The sequence below is a fragment of the Ciconia boyciana genome, chromosome 1 (genome assembly GCF_034638445.1).
Source record: "Ciconia boyciana chromosome 1, ASM3463844v1, whole genome shotgun sequence".
Classification (NCBI taxonomy): domain Eukaryota; kingdom Metazoa; phylum Chordata; class Aves; order Ciconiiformes; family Ciconiidae; genus Ciconia; species Ciconia boyciana.
In genome coordinates this window covers 24,004,270-24,021,816 of record NC_132934.1, presented here as the reverse complement: position 1 = coordinate 24,021,816, position 17,547 = coordinate 24,004,270, and the positions used below count along the sequence as shown (strand labels likewise).

Here is a 17,547-nt window from a genome sequence, read left to right as displayed (position 1 = left end):
TCTGCTTAGAGCAGGCTCAGCTAGAGCAGGTTGCCTGTGTCCAGCCGGGTTTTGAACATCTCCAAGGATGGAGGCTCCACAACCTTTCCAGGCAACCTGTTTGAGTGTTATCGTAGATTTGTCACAAAATCCCAGCAAGCAACATAGTTGCTTTACTTTGTCCCAGAGAAGACCAGAGAAAAGGCTGCACAGTCAGACTCAGAATTTATTTCCTGAGTCTTCTCTTCACCAGGAAGGGGAAGTGATGTTGCAGTGACCTCCAGCAGAAGCAGACAACATTTATCTAAGCATTGACGGCAGAGGGGAGTCAGTGCTTCCACCTATTCTCTGCTCCCTTCTCGCTTACCCCTGCTCACCTAAAAAAATGTCAGAGTAGCAAGTATCCCTGTTCACCCACAGGATAAGTAGCCCACAAAAGCAAATAAGATGTCCGTTTGCATGTATGAGAGTATAGGTTAAGTTCTGCCCTTGCCTTTAAGATTAAGTGAAAGACTCATATTGTAAATTCTGTAAATATATTGTATTATAGTGTGTGATGTTTTCTTGATATTTATCCCTGGAACTACTACAGTGTGTTAATGTAAATATAAATATAAATACATAACTAAATGTAGGCAAAAACCAGCTACCCTATCCTAGCTATAAATCTATATATAGAGAAAGAGTAAACTTCCTTCTATATGAAATGTTTTATGTACAATATAAGCAATGATCTTTACCTTAGGAATTTAACTATTAATTTTGATCTTCACTTTTGTAGTGGGACAACTGAGGAGGGGGGCACTGATCAGTCTTACCACTTTGTATTTTATTCTCACCTAGGAAATAGCACTGTATCCATGTTGTCATCCTTTTTTTGCTTTGTCCGGAAGGAAGTACAAAGATAAATCTTTTTCTTAAAAACAGAAACAAAACAAAACAAAACCACCTTTGAAACACCTCCATCCACCACAAATGCATGTTCAAGTCCTGTTTCTGTTAAATGATGAGCACTTATGTTGAATTCAGCAGAGCACTTCTCACAAAACACTCAGCACATGCCAGGGTAAAAACTTGTAGAAAACATCTGCTTATTTCATAGACAGAATAATGAAGTTAAATAGAGTGAGAACACTAGAACAATGTGATGGGAGAACATACTGAATCATGCCACAATTACACTATTGCGCATATCGCCATTTATAAACCTAATTAACAGAAAAACTATTCGCTTTATGTAACTTTAAATATTAAACACCAGTTTCACATAAATATCTCATTTTGTTTGGATACAAAAACCAATAGGAAAAATCTTTCAAATGTGGCACCTTTATTCAAATAAGAATACCATAAAGTGACAACATTCGCTTTTTGCCTGGGAAAAACAAAGATAAGTAGGAGCATGAAACTTCTGAAAGCTCTAAGTATTCTTTGATCAAATAGCCAGAAAAGGCTGGTTATTGTCTACTAGCAGTGACCACACAGGAAACTAAATATGCTGCATCTCAGCACACTGGCTTTATATTTTCCTGTTGTTTAAAAACTCTTTCGATGTACACAGCAATAGGCTGTACCAGTTACATGTTAGAGGTTTCTTTTCCTATGAAATTAAGTTAATTATTAAACTGCCCATTATAAATAAAAAGCAATTTTTTTAGACACCATACTTTGCTAACTGTCCTAAGAAAAACACAGGCAATAGTAAAACATGAGACTACACTCAGCAGTAACCCAAATCTCATGTACAAATAAATTCCTTTATTCCTATTACTAATGAAGAAGTTCTATCCCCTTTAAAATCATGCTGAACTGGGAGATTTTCTGCATTTAGCATACAACTGGTAGAAGAATATCTAAGCAGAAACAAATGTCATATCAATTATATCAGTACAATGTGCGCTGGTAGTTATGATCACCCTTCAGTCATGAAGGTGTCATGGAATATTACAACGATGAATCCTTCAGGGAAACAAATTTTCTTCATAATTTGTAAATAAAAATAAACAGAGTAAACAAGAATAAACACATTTCAGAGTGATTACTTGCAATCAAAAGCAAAGCAATTACTCCAATAAACAGAAATATGAACGTTTTCTTCCCCTTGCAAATACCCTCCATAAGGCAGACAGGTGTCCTGCATAATACAGGTCATACTTTGTGAGGTGAAACCCACTAAGGCGAATGTGACAGCATATTAATTGGACTGGCACCCACTTATTACTACCTTGGTTAAGAGGGATATACTGAATTAAGAGAGGTGAAAAGTTGGTTTAATATGCATAAGGGTAGAATCATGTGGGGAAACTGACATTGAATAAAAAGAAAAACTGCCTGTCTCAAAAATGCCAGTTACTTCTTGATATTAGAAATTATTATCATATTGAAGAGCAGAGGCTTAATTCTAAAACACAGGAAAAGTTGTTTAAGCAGAAGAAAAAATTTTTTACTGTGAAGATGATCAAATACTGGAACTGATTGCTCAGAGAGAATTTTGGAGGATTTTCCATCCCTGTATATATTTAAAGCCTGGCTGGACATGGTGCTAAGTAACCTGATCTGAGGAGGGGGTTGGAGTAGGTGATCTCCAGAGATCCCTGCCAACTTCAGCAATGCTGTGATCCTGGGATTGTCGATAGAAAAAATGCTACCTTGAATGGCTGTGAAAGCCAGGGTTTTCCTTTCATGTATCAGTTCGCTTTTAATATACTACACTATTAATGATTGAACCTAGGATGCACATCAAAATTGACACACAGCACTACTGTCAACTCCCAGCACAGGAGGTCTAGCAATCTATGTAAATATTCACCTCTGTAAACCAAGTCAGACACAGCGGAGTGCTGTCCTGAGGAACAGGAATTTGGGATTAAGAGGAAAAGGCAAAGGGTTAAAGACTGTCCTCTGCTTATGCCTCCCAATGCATGACCAAAAAAAAAGGAAATATTTGGGCATTTAACACACCCAAAAAACTGGTACACCAGTACATAATATGGACTAGCCTCGTACAGGGAACAGTTAACATATCCCATGGGACAGAAAGTTAACCTCACAGAAATGTTTCTATTTTTTTTCTTTTTTCTTTTTTCCTCCCTTTCAGTAAATCACTAGTTAAAAAACAGATACTTTTTCATTAGTGTCCAGAATGCTTTATCCCACTCTTTTATCTCCCCTTGTTGCAATACAGTCAGCCAGAGAAATCATGACAGGTATTGATGAAATACAACAATCTAGGGAGAGAAAGGTTTTATATAAAATGTACAGCTTATCTTTTTATGTTAAACTTTCATGCTTACCAAATGAAAATAGATCACTTTCTTTGTGCTTTAACAACACAGACCCAGAAGAATACCTACTAGAAATGTAGGTAATTATCACTGCAAACCTTACAATATGCTGCCTACCTTTGTCATCATAACATTTCCCATTTGCCAGTGACATATTTTGCTCCAGGTTTTCTTTAAAATCACTAAACAATCATTTAAACTCCTTCTATCTTTATATTCCTGGAGACAGGGATTCCCTTTTCATGAAAATTGCAATGGAAGAAAAAAGTCTTAGAAGAGGAAAAAACTGTGAACTACAGCCAACATTCATATCAACCAAATGGTCTGGTATATTACCTAAAGCAAAAAAAGCTTCCACTCGTAAGCTAAATTCAAAATGACCTTGTGCTTTTTTTCAAAAAAGCTGGCAGCTGAGGTCATTGGAATAAATTGTGATAGACAGTGCTTCTCTCTGCATAGTTAGAAGGCATGTCTAGTATGTGAATTACCACCAAGTAGGGAAAAAAAACCCAACTAAAACACAGCAAAGAACATTGTTCCATTTCTTTGTAAAATAATGGTAAATATAGTCTGCAATAATTATGACTTTAATGAAATAATGTAGGTTTTCAGCAACTTTATTTCACCATCAAGTATGTTCTACCCTTTTCAATTCTACATTCATAAATAAATCCTGTTCTTTATTGGCCTCTACTGTTAACAGCGTAAGCATCTGTAACTACATTTCCCCAGCAGGCAGATCCCAGCTGCACAGAATATAATGTAGTGTTTTTTAAAAATATATATTGTAGTTGTGTTAAAGCTCACTAAATCACTGAGTCAAAACCAATGAAATGGAAAAGAAGCCGGAACTGCTAGTGAGTGTTTTAATTGATATTTAAATATGCCAACTGAAAGCAAACTCCTCGCTATTCACTTTTGTGAAGAAATTGTTAACAGTAATTTCAGAAGGTGGCAATTTTCAAAAAGGTTTTTTTTTCAATTCATTCTCTTGCAAACACAGAAGCAACCTCTGTCAAAGGATTTTAATCTGTCAATAGGACCGCATGAGTCCTCAACTTGTTTCTATAATAGCAGCTTTTCACCGGAATATTTTGATCGACAGATTCTTATTTTTAACATCTACCTCTTTTGGGAGCAGCTTAATGTTAAGACAAAAAATACACTTGGGGTTTCAAAGCAGGTGGAAAAACTCACAGTTCTGATTAAATGAGAACTGCTTCTAATCCTGTTTTCCACTGTGCTTTAAAGTATCCTATATAAAGAAGAAAACACATCTTGTCACTGTCACTTCTGAAACATTTAAAGAAGAAAAAGTGGGGGGAAGGGGGAGAGTACATGTAACTTACCATTAAAGTTTACTGCCCGGATATAGCTAAGTAGTTCTTTACCGTCAATTGTGCTCATCCTTGGGCATAGACCAATATATCCAGGACAGAGATCTTTATGCATGTTGTGTAGTGCATAGGCCATGGAATATACTGCATCAATTACAAACTGAACTTTTCCTTCTTGCTCATAGGCTGAATCTCTTGCAATTCTTTCTAAGCCTAAGGAAGAAAGAGAAAGAGTCAGTTTACTTCTGCTTGTGTGTGTGTGTACATGCATGAGTATTTGCGTGCAAAAATTCACAGGAGAACATAAATAATTACAGTCAGATTGATAGGTAAATTTAGGACTCATCTATCCATCACCTAAATAAACAAGACAAGGAAAAATATGGCCATCTGGTTTTGCCTCTAATCATTGTACACTGTGCCAGGTATATAAACAGTATGTTGAGTTCTGGGCTGGGAAAGAGGACAGAACATTTCATTACAAGAAAAAGAAATATAGATACATGTATTTCTACAATCCAGTAGGAAAACTCTCTTTCCACCTTACTGACTTTCGTTCAGCAGCTGTTTATTATTATTTATAGGACACTTCTACAGCAGCCTGCCATTCTGTTTTAGATAAATTTAAGGCTACCTTGATTTTTATCCCTGTCTATTGTTTGATAAACATTATTTAAACATGTCAGGGAAAAAAGCTGAATGCTTGCCAAGTGATGTGGCCATCTGTCTCCATATTGAAAAGTGCTTATTCTTATTTTTCCTGTATTTACTAGTGAATTATGCTTCACATTGAGAACCGTGTACTGTCTGCTATTTCCTACAGGGACATTTTTCCTTCAGAGGGAATACAGAGCAAATCAATACATTATGAAATTTTGATTCTGCGGGAATTGCCCACATTAATCATCTATGTCCAAATCCAAAGAACCTTTTACATTCATAGGTGATAGTACTAAGTGGAAAAGTTAAAAAATAAAGTTCAGGAAAATTATATTTTAAGTAGACAACCAACATGAAATCACATCCTATATAGGAATTCAGCCACTGATTTCAAAGGCTCAAAATCTTCATTTACAAGGGGAAAGAGGTCTTTGCAGATCTCAATGTGAAATCTGCCCTGCTGAAATCAACAGTCAAGTTCCCATTGACTCAGTGAACACAAGATTAAGTGCCTACGTTATCTAGCAGATTAACAACTCATTCCATTTGAAAACAGTCCATTCACATTATTTTAAATTATTTAGAAATTAACTAAAATTTTATGCACTATTTTTTTAATTTTAATATTCTACATCTTATTTTTTATGTTTCATTTTTATCTCTAAACACAGGCTTTTATCAGTTCAAGATATCAATTTTGTTGTATCCAGGTTTTTAAAAGTGCATTATTTATGCCTGAAAATACACTGTACACAAGATCATTCTTTAGACGAAGTATGCAAGGCCATATGACATGAAAAAAAACTAGGGACTCTACTCAGAAGCCTTTCTTCTGTTTGCCTGCTGCACTTCAGTGCCACCATCTCACATTACAACGATAACGTATGAATAAATTTGTAATCTGACAATCAGTAGTGTTTTGTGCTTTAAACTTCCCTGAGCACTGGGAGCGATAGATAGGCTTGAAAAATCATGATGTGCTTTTATTTCTCCTCAGGGATTAGTTAAAAAAAGATAAAACCACTGCCTCTTGAAAAGGTATTAACCATTTGGAGAGGAAGGCATATGACTCATCTTTGTGATTTGTTACAAGTAACTTCATAGACACTTTTCAAGACATGCTATCTAATGATTAGCAAATAATTAGTAAATAGTGTCACTCTACTGCAAATAAACAGAAAAACTTTTCCTTGTACATGCTGAAAATTACACAATTAGTTGCAATGCATTTGGCAGAAATAAAAGATGATATGAAGGATAGAAGAGATGTGGCTTCATTAGATTGCAACTTTATTAACTTATTTCACTTGGGAACTAGCTTCCAACAGTAAGTGATGGGTAATTCTCAGGATCCCTACTTTAATTGTTCCTGCCTTGTTCAGGACTGCCGGACAATAAGTGAACAACAGGGTTTACAGAACTCCTGCAGGCACACAGCAGTCAATAACCTGTATGTGCTCCCAAGAGCTTCCTCATCCTCTAAACAGGATGGTCAGGACAGGAGGAGTTTGAAGGACATATATCCATTTTAATTGCTAAGCCAAATGTAATTCCCCTCACACATCAGATGGATGCATGTGCATGTTGAAGGGTGGGGGGCTGGTGAAAGACAGAAGGGAATAATTTTCTGTAATAAATGCTAAGTCATAAAACACTAAAAGTTACAAACACTTATGCAAGTGCATTGTACTAGGTGGTACAGACTGTTAAAGGGAAAAAAAATCAGTATTGCACTCCCCTATGTTATACTGTAGTTTAAACACACATAGGATTTGCATAAATTTCTTCCACAACATTACATTTTACCTTTACTCTTCTCAGATATGTGATCATAAACTACTTTATCATATAAATTACAGAGAAAAAAAAATAGAGTTTATTAGGACTGAATGTGTTTCCTTACATACAACAGGGTGATGAATACCACAGAATTATCAGTTTTAAATCTGTCAAACCCAGAAGGCAATAGACAAGAGTCTCTGTGCTTTGCAAAACTAAAAAAGCCCAATAAATTGGATTATGTGCTCTTTCTTTTGAGGTTTCTCTTCTTCTTCTCTTTCTATAATTCTCAAAAATCTAAAACAGTAATTTATAAAGGTGAGAAGAACTCATTACATTACACTGCCCTAAATAAATTTTAATGTATATCAGTAAAATGATGCATATTGTCTAAGCCATAAATATGGTCAGCTACTACAGAGATAATGTTACATGTTTGGAAGACATTATTATAATTTTTCTTCAGACTTCTATATCAAGTAATAACAGTTTCATTTATAGCTTGACTCTGAGCTCTACAAGGCATGTTTCTACACACACTGGTGACTTGAAAGAATATAATAATTTTTATCTCATAATAGAAATGTTTAATGCTTTCTTAATGATCACTTCAATTTCTCATCCTACAGAAAAATTGGTTAGGCTGTGTCTTTATCAAAAAGAATGAGAAGATCTTCCCAACTCTTGAACCTGGGCACTTGATACCACCATGGTCTGACAGCGTGTCAAGAACTGAGACAAGAACTGGGCTCACACTGTCCGTCCCTATTCTGATCTCCAAACAAAGGAAACCCAGGGAAATGTGCCATGGTGCTTTCCAGAAGGTCTTCCAATCCAGCTGTTGAGAAGTGCAAGCTTGTGGGGAATTTCAGCAAGATGTTAAGACTTTCCCCAACCAATGGAGAAAATACATAGACACATGTACTAATTATATCATCTTGGGCTAGAGAAGAGCTAGGAGAGGTGTAGCACTAGCCCAGGAAAAGTGTGAGCTGTTCCTGGCTCCTTCCATTTGAAATCTCTTTTGGGAACCCGAGAGTGAGCACAGGAATGATCCTATAAGAGCCTGTACATGTGAAAGAGTTGCTACAGCTAGTCTTGCACTTCCTGAGCAAGAGTGACAAGCTGGACTGTTGCAGGAGGTATTGCCTCCTTCTAATCATTTCCCCCTTTGTTCCTGTAGTTCCTGTGCTGCAGGAAAAATAGTGCATTCTGCTCTATTTGGATGGTGGAACTCACCTATGACAGGGAAAGATAAGGACCATAATGGTAGTAAGATAAGAGGTGGATTAGGTGGATAAGGAGATTTGCCTGGGACTACTAGTCTGGGGGGGAAGGCAAAGCAGGTGACATTGTCAGTTCCCCAGGTATGAACAGAGAATCAAGAGATTTCTGGGAACATAATCAAGGTACAACAATAAATCAAAATGTATCCTTATTTAAAAGTTAATAACAGCATACAGTAAGTAAATCAAGATTAACGTAATATAGCTAAGATAATGAATTCATACATGTTTGTATCCTGTGGGATACAAACAACTATCTTAAACAAATAAAACTTAAGTTGCTGATCTCACCAACAGGGGACCAATCTGCTAGGTGATAAATGTTGCATAATTCATCTAAGTTTTAGAAACCATGTTCTTAATGATGATCTTCGAACATATTTAGAAGTAACTTCTGCGCACATATAAGTCCATGGCAACAGGAAAACTTCACAGCAGACTTCCTAGTTATTGTTCTCTTAAGAATATAAAAAATTTTAAATAAGGCAAATGGATATACCTGTTTTGTAACTTGTGATATAGGGAAAAATATTTAATTAATTTATTTAATGGCCCTGTTTCTGGAAATTGCTGGTTCACCTAACATTTCTGAGCAATCCCATTCCTGCTGTCTCACAAATCTTTCTACTTCCATTTAGCATTATTGAAAGCAATTTATGTAAAAGTGCAGCCTACGTTATCTCTCATGATTATTTCTATAGTTTCAAGAAGCCATCCCATATATCTACTTAAAATCTTAATTTATGCTACTTGAAGACCAAACGTTGAAGTCAAGGACCTTGTATACAACAGCTGGTTAGAGCTTCAGATTGGAACAATGTTGTGAGGGTGGAGAATTTGAGAAAGGTTTTGGGCACTGGACAGCTTTGAGAGACAGGAGTGGGGCTCCACAGTTTAGAGGAATAGAGATATCTGGTATGAGGATGCAGTGTGCATGGGAATAGGATCCTAATTTTGACAGAATAATCATCATAAACTCAGGTTCCAAGCTTAGAAAAATAGTGCAGTCAGAGACAAGAAAGTAGGAACACATAACTAGACCTCAATGTATGAAATAGGATGCTTGAAAGTGTTGTTTTGATTTCCTAATCTCTAGTCAATGGTGCTTTTTTTTCTCATCAACCTCCTTTCTTATAATTTTTTCTTTGTTTGGAACACAACTGGCCAGCTCACTTTTCATCTTTAGTTCAAATATTGGCTCAGTGTAAGCCTTCTTCCATTGTTTTGGGGTACTAATTCTAAAAGCTTATCAAAATCAAAGTTAAAAACTCAGAAAACTTCCAACTTTCCTCTCTGAAAACCCTGAGGTGGAAATTATAGAAATGTTCTTTTTAAAAACTCTCATCTTTAGTTGTTGCAATGTGTCATAGTCTTTCACTTAATTAAAATGGAAATTACTTTTTCATCATCATCTGGTAAGGTTATATCTTTTATTTCACTAACCTAAAAATATTAATGTAATACTTGTGATTTTGCTGTGCAATTATTGATACAACTAGCAATAGACTAATATTCTATGTCTGCTTGAAAAACTGCTGACTATAGATTTCCATTTATACTATTTTAAGCCACTTATTTCTATGTGTGCTATTGCTTGATTTATGTATTTTACTCTTATGGTTGGTAATTTCAATCAAAATCAGTATTTATTGGGGAAAAAAACCAGCTTAAAAAAACCCACCCAGGACTTGCACATCTTGTCCTTCAGTTGGGGAACAGGAATGTGAACAGTTGGCTTAGCAGTGACAGAAGTCCTACTGCAGCAGGGCCAGGAATCTCCTAACCATGGATTTGTCACTGGCAAGGAAAGATCCCTTTCCGAGAGCTTGTATTCCTCCCTCCTTTCCACATTCCTATCCGGTCTTCCATCTCTCTGTCCCCTCTCACATGTGCTGAGTGACAAATCAGCTCTTTTATGGACTGTGCGCTAAATAAAGAGAGAAATCTTTGTGGGGTAACGGTGGGAGGACAAGTAATGCGAGGGGGAGGAGAAAAATGACAATAAAAATTATTGTGAAAATGATAACGGGCAAAATGGTTACTCATGAACAGCTTTTATTCTATTTGCTTCCCTTTACCTGCCTTTGTTATATATGCTTGTGCATAATTACTGCTTAAAGACAATTGGTGCATCTGTGCAACTCTTGGGGTTTTTTTACAAACTTCTGTTTTGACAAGTCTGGATCTGGGATATCTAGTAACATTTTTTCAGTTCACAGTTACAATTCACATTTTTTACTCATTGCTAAATTATTTATCCCCGTTACTTGGCTCACAAAACAGTTCTACTTAAGCTGCACTTGAAAGCAAACAAAATCAAAGATAAATATTATTGTGTTGAGATTGATCTTTCTGTACATGTCAATCACAATCACAACTAAATCACAATAATTTGTAAGCAGGCTCCCACTACTCTTCAGCTCAGGCATGATAGTCCTCTATTTGTCAGAACTGGTTAGAACTTCCCATCTTTGCAGCAACAGTTTTTTCCTCAGAAAGCTGACATCTGTAACTGTAAGCCATTTCAGCAGTCTCAGCAGGAAGCATCGGGAGCATATGTTACTCCCATTGAAGCCTTCCCGATTATTCAGCTATTTTCCTCACACATTATAGAGTTTGCTCTCTCTGAACAAATGATGCAGTAGAGATCATCATCTTCTGTTACACAAACTTAGGGGGACGATATACTTTTATAGTGGGGGAGTTGAGTTTTCTAATAGCTGCATGGTAACTGTGATGCTTGTTTTGTTCATGAGTTAGTTCGCAGAAAGCATCACAAAACCTGTGGCTCCTCTGTAATAGTATGGAGTCAGTTTAGGAAGCAATCCAGAGAGGAAGTTAAGGATTATATCCATTTTCTCAGCCATTCCAGAAAGAAAATTGAGAATGTAGAAGCAATGATAATGAAATGAAGCAGTTTGACTGTCTACTCTTCTCCAACAACTGACAGATGTGGTTTTGTGGTTTAATGAACTGGCACTTGACATAATTTTTCTGGGGTTATGCCTCTTTATGCCAACTCACAAAAAAAAAAAAAAAAAAAAAGAAAAACAAGCCAGCAAGACCAATTAGCAAAAGTCTGAGAAAGAAACAGTTTTTCAATCCCTAGAATAATGTGGAGATTTTAAAATACTTCCTACCCAGAACTGGGCTGAAATCTCACATTTTTAAAACACTTTTCAAACAGAAAATAGCAAAAAGAACATTTCACATAAGTGAATATGTTTCAATAATCTTCACTTTAACATCACCATAAATGAGAAAATAGTTTTTTGTTTGCCTGGTTCTTTAAATGAAGTACCTTCAAAATTCTATCCCTATCCACAAACATTTTTCATTGGAAATACCATAACATTTTTCCTGACCTTCACAGTAAATTGGAAATTTGTTTCACCAAAACACTTCTAACAAATGCACAATAGTATATATCAAAGTGGAATTAAACCATTATTCTAGTCATAGAACATGGTTTTATTCTAGTCATGGGGGTTTTTGTTCCTACTACTATATGTGACATTTACTAGACTGTTTTCTCTTAGAAAAACAAAATGAAGTTGCATTTCTAATAGAAGATTCTTTTTTTCCTCATTTCTGTGCTTTAAGAGAGCCCCTAACAACAGTTTGAATGTTGTTATCAGGGTGAAAAACTTTCCCTTTTCTAGTTAATGCCTTCACATTGCTTAATTATAGCTCCTTGAAACAGTGTATAGAGTTGGAGAACACAGGCATTCAGAACTCTCAAACATTTAAAACCTGAGTCTACTACATCTAAAGTGTTAGTATTGTGTAAAATACCACCTTGCTGAGCCAAGATTTGCTGTGATGTATATGTTAGGCTAAACAGTAGTGACTGCATTCAGATAACGAGGAGACACCGTTGGATATGGTTTCTGCCAACCAGACTAAGAACTGCACCATGCATTTAAAAGAAAAGATGTATCAAAAATACAGTGGCATAAGCAATATTTCTTTCAGGCATGTCCCTAGTCAGTATCAACAGAATTGCCCATTTAAGAATATATTATTTAGTGTGGACAAAACCTGAAGTGGGTAGAACGTTTTAAAAAGTTATATGTCCTTGTTAGCAACAGAAATGCAGCTATGAAACTGCAGGCAGAGCGTTATTACCAATGTTACTCCCAGAAGATTCTTGCCCTCTAAAAATGGTGCTCTGGCAGAGATCTGTTCACCTATACTGGTTCACTTTTTAGCTACAATACGTCTGACAACCTGAGAGCACATACCCACTGCAGAAATACCTGTAGAAAAAAGGAAGATACTGTAGAATTTTAAATAAAAGGGAGAGAGACTACTGCATTACTAAGCAAGGATCCACAGCAATTAATAAATCTGATATCACAATAGGTTTTGTTAGATTTCCTCCAGGTTTTATGCCAGAGAGCAAACCACAGTCAAATTTTGCAAAGCTTTTTTTATAATTAATTCCACACATTTTGCAGGTTTCCTAAATATTTACATAGTCATTTAAATATCACTTAAGTCCCCTCTTGCTTCTTCTGTTTTTGTTTCAGAAAAGTCACTGAAGTCAGAGATTCACATCTCAGTTTTGCTTGAGTCCTATACTTCCGCAAATTTTGTACCATATATCATTTAGAAGTGTTCATGATCCACTGTGTCTTGCATTCCTCTATAGTTCTAGTTTTAGTATGTATTAAAGTAATGCAGTTGATTTGATTCTATCTTACTATGGTATTGCATTTTTTTTAACCCTCTAATTATATCTATTCTTCTTTACTTATAAAAATAAAAATCTAATGCAGAAGTAAGTTCAATTTATATATTTGTCAGAATTAAGATTTTATTTTACATAGCAGTATATAGTAACAAACGAAATTCAGTTTCAAATGTAAAACCATGAGTTTTACCATTAATTACCATTCCCTAAATTCTACAAAAATAGGGAATTTCAACCGCAAAAGTTGTCAGTTTGATTTGTGAATGAGGAATGTTATTTTACAGATTTGTGACCAAATCAAAATGGTACAGGAAAAAATGTTTTATGCTATAAGAAGAGGTGTGTTTGTCATAATTAAACCCTGTCAAAAGTTTTATTTGAGCTTTCTGAACAAAATAACATGAAGATAACAGAGAACACTTGGTTACTGTTTGCTAACACAGAGATCTAAGGACTACTTGATCAAAGACATTTTAAATGTTCAAACTTTAACTCTCAAACTTAGGTCAACCTTTTTGACTCTATCTTGAATTTCTGTACCCATAAATATAAATGGTTTCATTAATAATAGCAGACAAAAGAACGCAATAACGTGGAAGCATTTGTCAGTCTCCATCCTACTTCAACTTCTATAAAGTCTATGAAAATTTGCCACAGCTGTGTATCCTGTTCATTTCATAAGTGGGATCCAAAGACATGCGAAGCAATTCAGTCCTGCACCCCAGTATCCTAGCACACTCCTTTAGATATGCATGATAAGCAAGAACACGATTTTGGAGAAAACTCACATTTCTTTATCTCTTAGAATAGTGTCAGTATACAGGTGAGTGTTAGCATGAATAGACAACCAAATATTTTGCTGAATTTCTCAAGTTTAAAACAAATTTAAAAAGGGGCCATCTTTTCAGATCTGAAGGTAAGTATGTAGACAGAACCCACATTTTCTAACAGATTACCCAAGGGTAATTTCTAACTATGGGAAGAAATTGCTAGTGTACTAATCCAAGCACATAGGTGGAAATAACTGATTTCACTCTAAAACCCCATAGGCTGCAAGCACTTCTAATGCAGACTTCAGTGTATAACTACAAAGCTTATAGCAATGGCTATGAGCAAGAGAAAAGATTCAGTACAAGCAATTGAACTTATTAATTGTCTGTTAGCATTTAATCTCAGAGAACCTTCAGCACATAGCAACAGTATGTAAAAAAATCCTTTCCTCTGCTTATTGACTGTGTGAGTTTTTAAGTTTAAGCTTCAGACCACACACTGTAGGGACTTTTGTCCTCAGGAGAATTATTTTTAGTTACAAACTTGATTGAGATCCTGCTTAAGAAATGCCTTTCTTGCAGTTGGAAAGCATTTGTTGGAAGTACAAACAGACACAGAGGTATCCAAGCACATCACTTTCTTAAATGTTTGTGGCCACTATTTGGTATGACTCTATTTGGATACTAAAGAGTTAAGTTACAGCAAGACTTCCCCAAAAATATTGCAACATCTGAACTAGTCATATTAATGACTACTAACCAGAGGTTTAAGCATTTTCCTTTAGTTTGATGAGAAGCTCCACAAAAGCAGACTAACTTAGGCTGTGAAGAGTCAGCTATTTGCCAAAGAAAAGACAAGTATCAGTTTGAGATGTTATTATGCCCCTTTCATCACCTATAGATACTTGTTACTAAACCTTCTGTAGGAATTTAAGGCCTCTTCAGCTGAGCCGATGGAAAGAGCTTTACGCAGGAGCCCCTTCTCTGATACCAGAGAGTGGGGCTGAAATATGTGCTCCTGCATCAAATGAGGGCCATGTCTGATGGATGTCTGCTCTGGCTTGGCTTGAAGTCTGCAAGCTAAGGGGCAGCAACATCCCATTAGGGCGATTTCTGCAATGAATATTTGATAGCTTGTTTATGCAGAGAATTTAAATATAGATTTGGAATGTACTGTAAATTCCCAATCAGACTAAGTGTTTTGACATCATGATTTCACATCAAGTATTAAATAACTCTGGTTGCTCCTGAAAGGGAGCTTTCATCAGCTTGTGGTATTTCCTTGCAGTTAGTTGCTTGGGGAGGATGCATCTCATGCAGCTTTAGTGATTTAACAGTTAATTGTCTAACCTAAAGAAAGCTTTTTTGTTTCCGAGGAGAACACTCACTCACCCTCTCTGAAAATAAGCATTTAAGAAAACAGGTTAAAGTGCCCTCCTGAACTGATTTTCTTGCATGACTAGCTTAGACTACACAGGTAACTCCTAAAGACCTAGTATTATGCAAGATAAATTCCAACTAAAAAAAATGATGAGTCTTTTGCTAATCTTGAATTTAAAGAGTTCAATGACCAAATATCCCTTTTGTCAAGACTTGGATAAACTCACTGTGGTGTCCAGCATTGCCATTGGAGAATGGTTTCTCCTCCACTGTTTAGCTTCTCTGTCCCCACACACTCCAGTCACTCCCAGGTGTCGGTTCCTTAACCCAAGACTTGAGATTCCCTCAGCCACCAGCCCACTCATCTCACCCTTCCTGCTCATCCTCAGTGACCTGTATTATTTTCCTTTGCTTACTCTATCATCATCCCAGTGTTCTTTCATCACATTTTGCTGCAGGTCTGTGTGACAGCTTTGCAGTCCTCAGATGAAGCCTATTGCTAGTATAAAACAGTATCTCACATACTGTTTACTGTTTAATCAGCTACTATGGGCATAGAGACTCAGATCCAGCAGAACAAAAAATCTGTTGTTATGTTTTCTTACAGTTGTTGCAAGGACTGACTATAGCTATTACAATTTGGATTATTTCACAGGGCTGCATGTTACTGCTAAGGAGACAATTATGCAAAAAGATTTCAAGACAAATGCAATGAAAACCAATGTAAAATGAAAATAAATGTAATAATCAATCTTAAAATAATTTCACTGTGAGTTACTACTGGGTCTGTATTCACAGTATCAAACTTCCAAGAGGAAGTTTTTGGAGATGGACAAGATAGAAGTGCTCATGACAGAGTTCATATGTGGAAATAGAGTGGTTTTTTTCAGGACGAAACAGTGGGAGGATTTTTTCAACTGCAACTGAAAAGGAAGGGAAAGAAAGAATGCTTTTCATGGCAAAGGGACAACTACCAATTTAAGCATATAAAAGATCCAATAGTAACTTTTTACAATATTAAAAGCTCAAGAAAATGTTGCATTAACTTTTCCATTTGCCCTATCCACTGTCTCTTCCTGCTGTGTCCCATTTTCATGATCCCATCACACTGCAAGAAGTAGGGCATGATGAGGAAAAGAAATAGCTGATTTCACTTAGTATAACCAGTAGGAAAAAATGTTACAGTGTCATAGAAAATTAAATAATTTTTTTGTTTCTATTTTTCACTTTTCTGTAAGACAAAAGGCAATTTTTGATGGTCAGAATGGAAAACGTGGGTTCAAGAGCTTTGAATTGCTATAGGCTATAATTTTACCATGTATTAGTGTCAAAGTAAACCTCTGTGATTTTCTGGACATGGTGAAATATGACTTTGTTCTACAAACTGTGTAGATAACAGCTGAAACACAAGATTTTCAACATGTGAAAATCTGTAGTTTCCCCACTACTCTAATTAAAGGTGTTTCTTCAGGACCTGATAAAAATAAGAGCACCGTAAATTAGAACTAAGCAGCTAGTTAATGGACTGCTTAATGCCATGAACAGGACAGGGACAATTGGCTTCTGGAAGGGGATTTCGATCTAAAACAGGAAGACAGTAGTTTACCCACAAACACTACTCTTCCCACAACCTAGAAGATAGCTAGTTCTTTAATCACAAACTAATTAGAACTGCTTGGCTTCATTGCTAAATTAGGGACATTAAGGGGGTTTGCTCCTTTAGCAGGTTTGCTGCACACGCTCCATTGTCAGCACTCTTACAGCTACATATATCCCGCCCTCACTGGGGCAAAACGGTGACAATCACAATCTTGAAGAAAAGTTCCCCCATTGAGTGCTGTCTCTTTCAGCTACAGAGGAGAATGTATTTGCTCTACTTGCTCCCTCTGCGTGAATCAGGACAATTATCTACAAAGAGTAGAGGGGAGAGGAGGAAGAGACTTGTCTGGAGATGGTATTTTGGAGGTGGGGGGTAGAAGATATGCTGTCAGAGCTTTTGCAGCAAATTTGAGAATTATCTTGGCTGAGACATGCTAAATTAGATAGTGCTGAACAAGATGCTTGTGACTAAGCAACAAACAACACCCAGAAAAGTATAAAGGTCCCTACAGTACAATTTAGGCATCTAATATTAAAAAGTAGTCAAAAACATCCTTAACTGCATAAACACCTTTAACTCTCAAAACTTTACCAAAGTATCTGAAGTTCTGTTATTTCACACAGCTAAAGACAGAGCCATCTTGAGGATTTAAGGGCCTTTCCCCTCTACCAAGGGCCATCTAGAAGTCACAGTACAAACAAGTTTAATTCCTCACAGGGGATGAATCCAACAAATACATCTGAGTACACCAAATTTACACTGTTTAGCACAAAATA

The 17,547-nt window shown here is 36.2% G+C and overlaps 1 protein-coding gene across 1 annotated transcript in view; it reads right to left on the bottom strand.

The window, feature by feature from the left end:
• Positions 1–17,547, bottom strand: part of GRM8 (glutamate metabotropic receptor 8) — a 341,574-nt gene that overhangs the window by 130,744 nt on the left and 193,283 nt on the right. Inside the window, exon 6 of the mRNA XM_072868969.1 lies at positions 4,613–4,813. Within this exon, the coding sequence (XP_072725070.1) occupies positions 4,613–4,813 (201 nt within the window). The remainder of the gene's footprint in view (positions 1–4,612; positions 4,814–17,547) is intronic.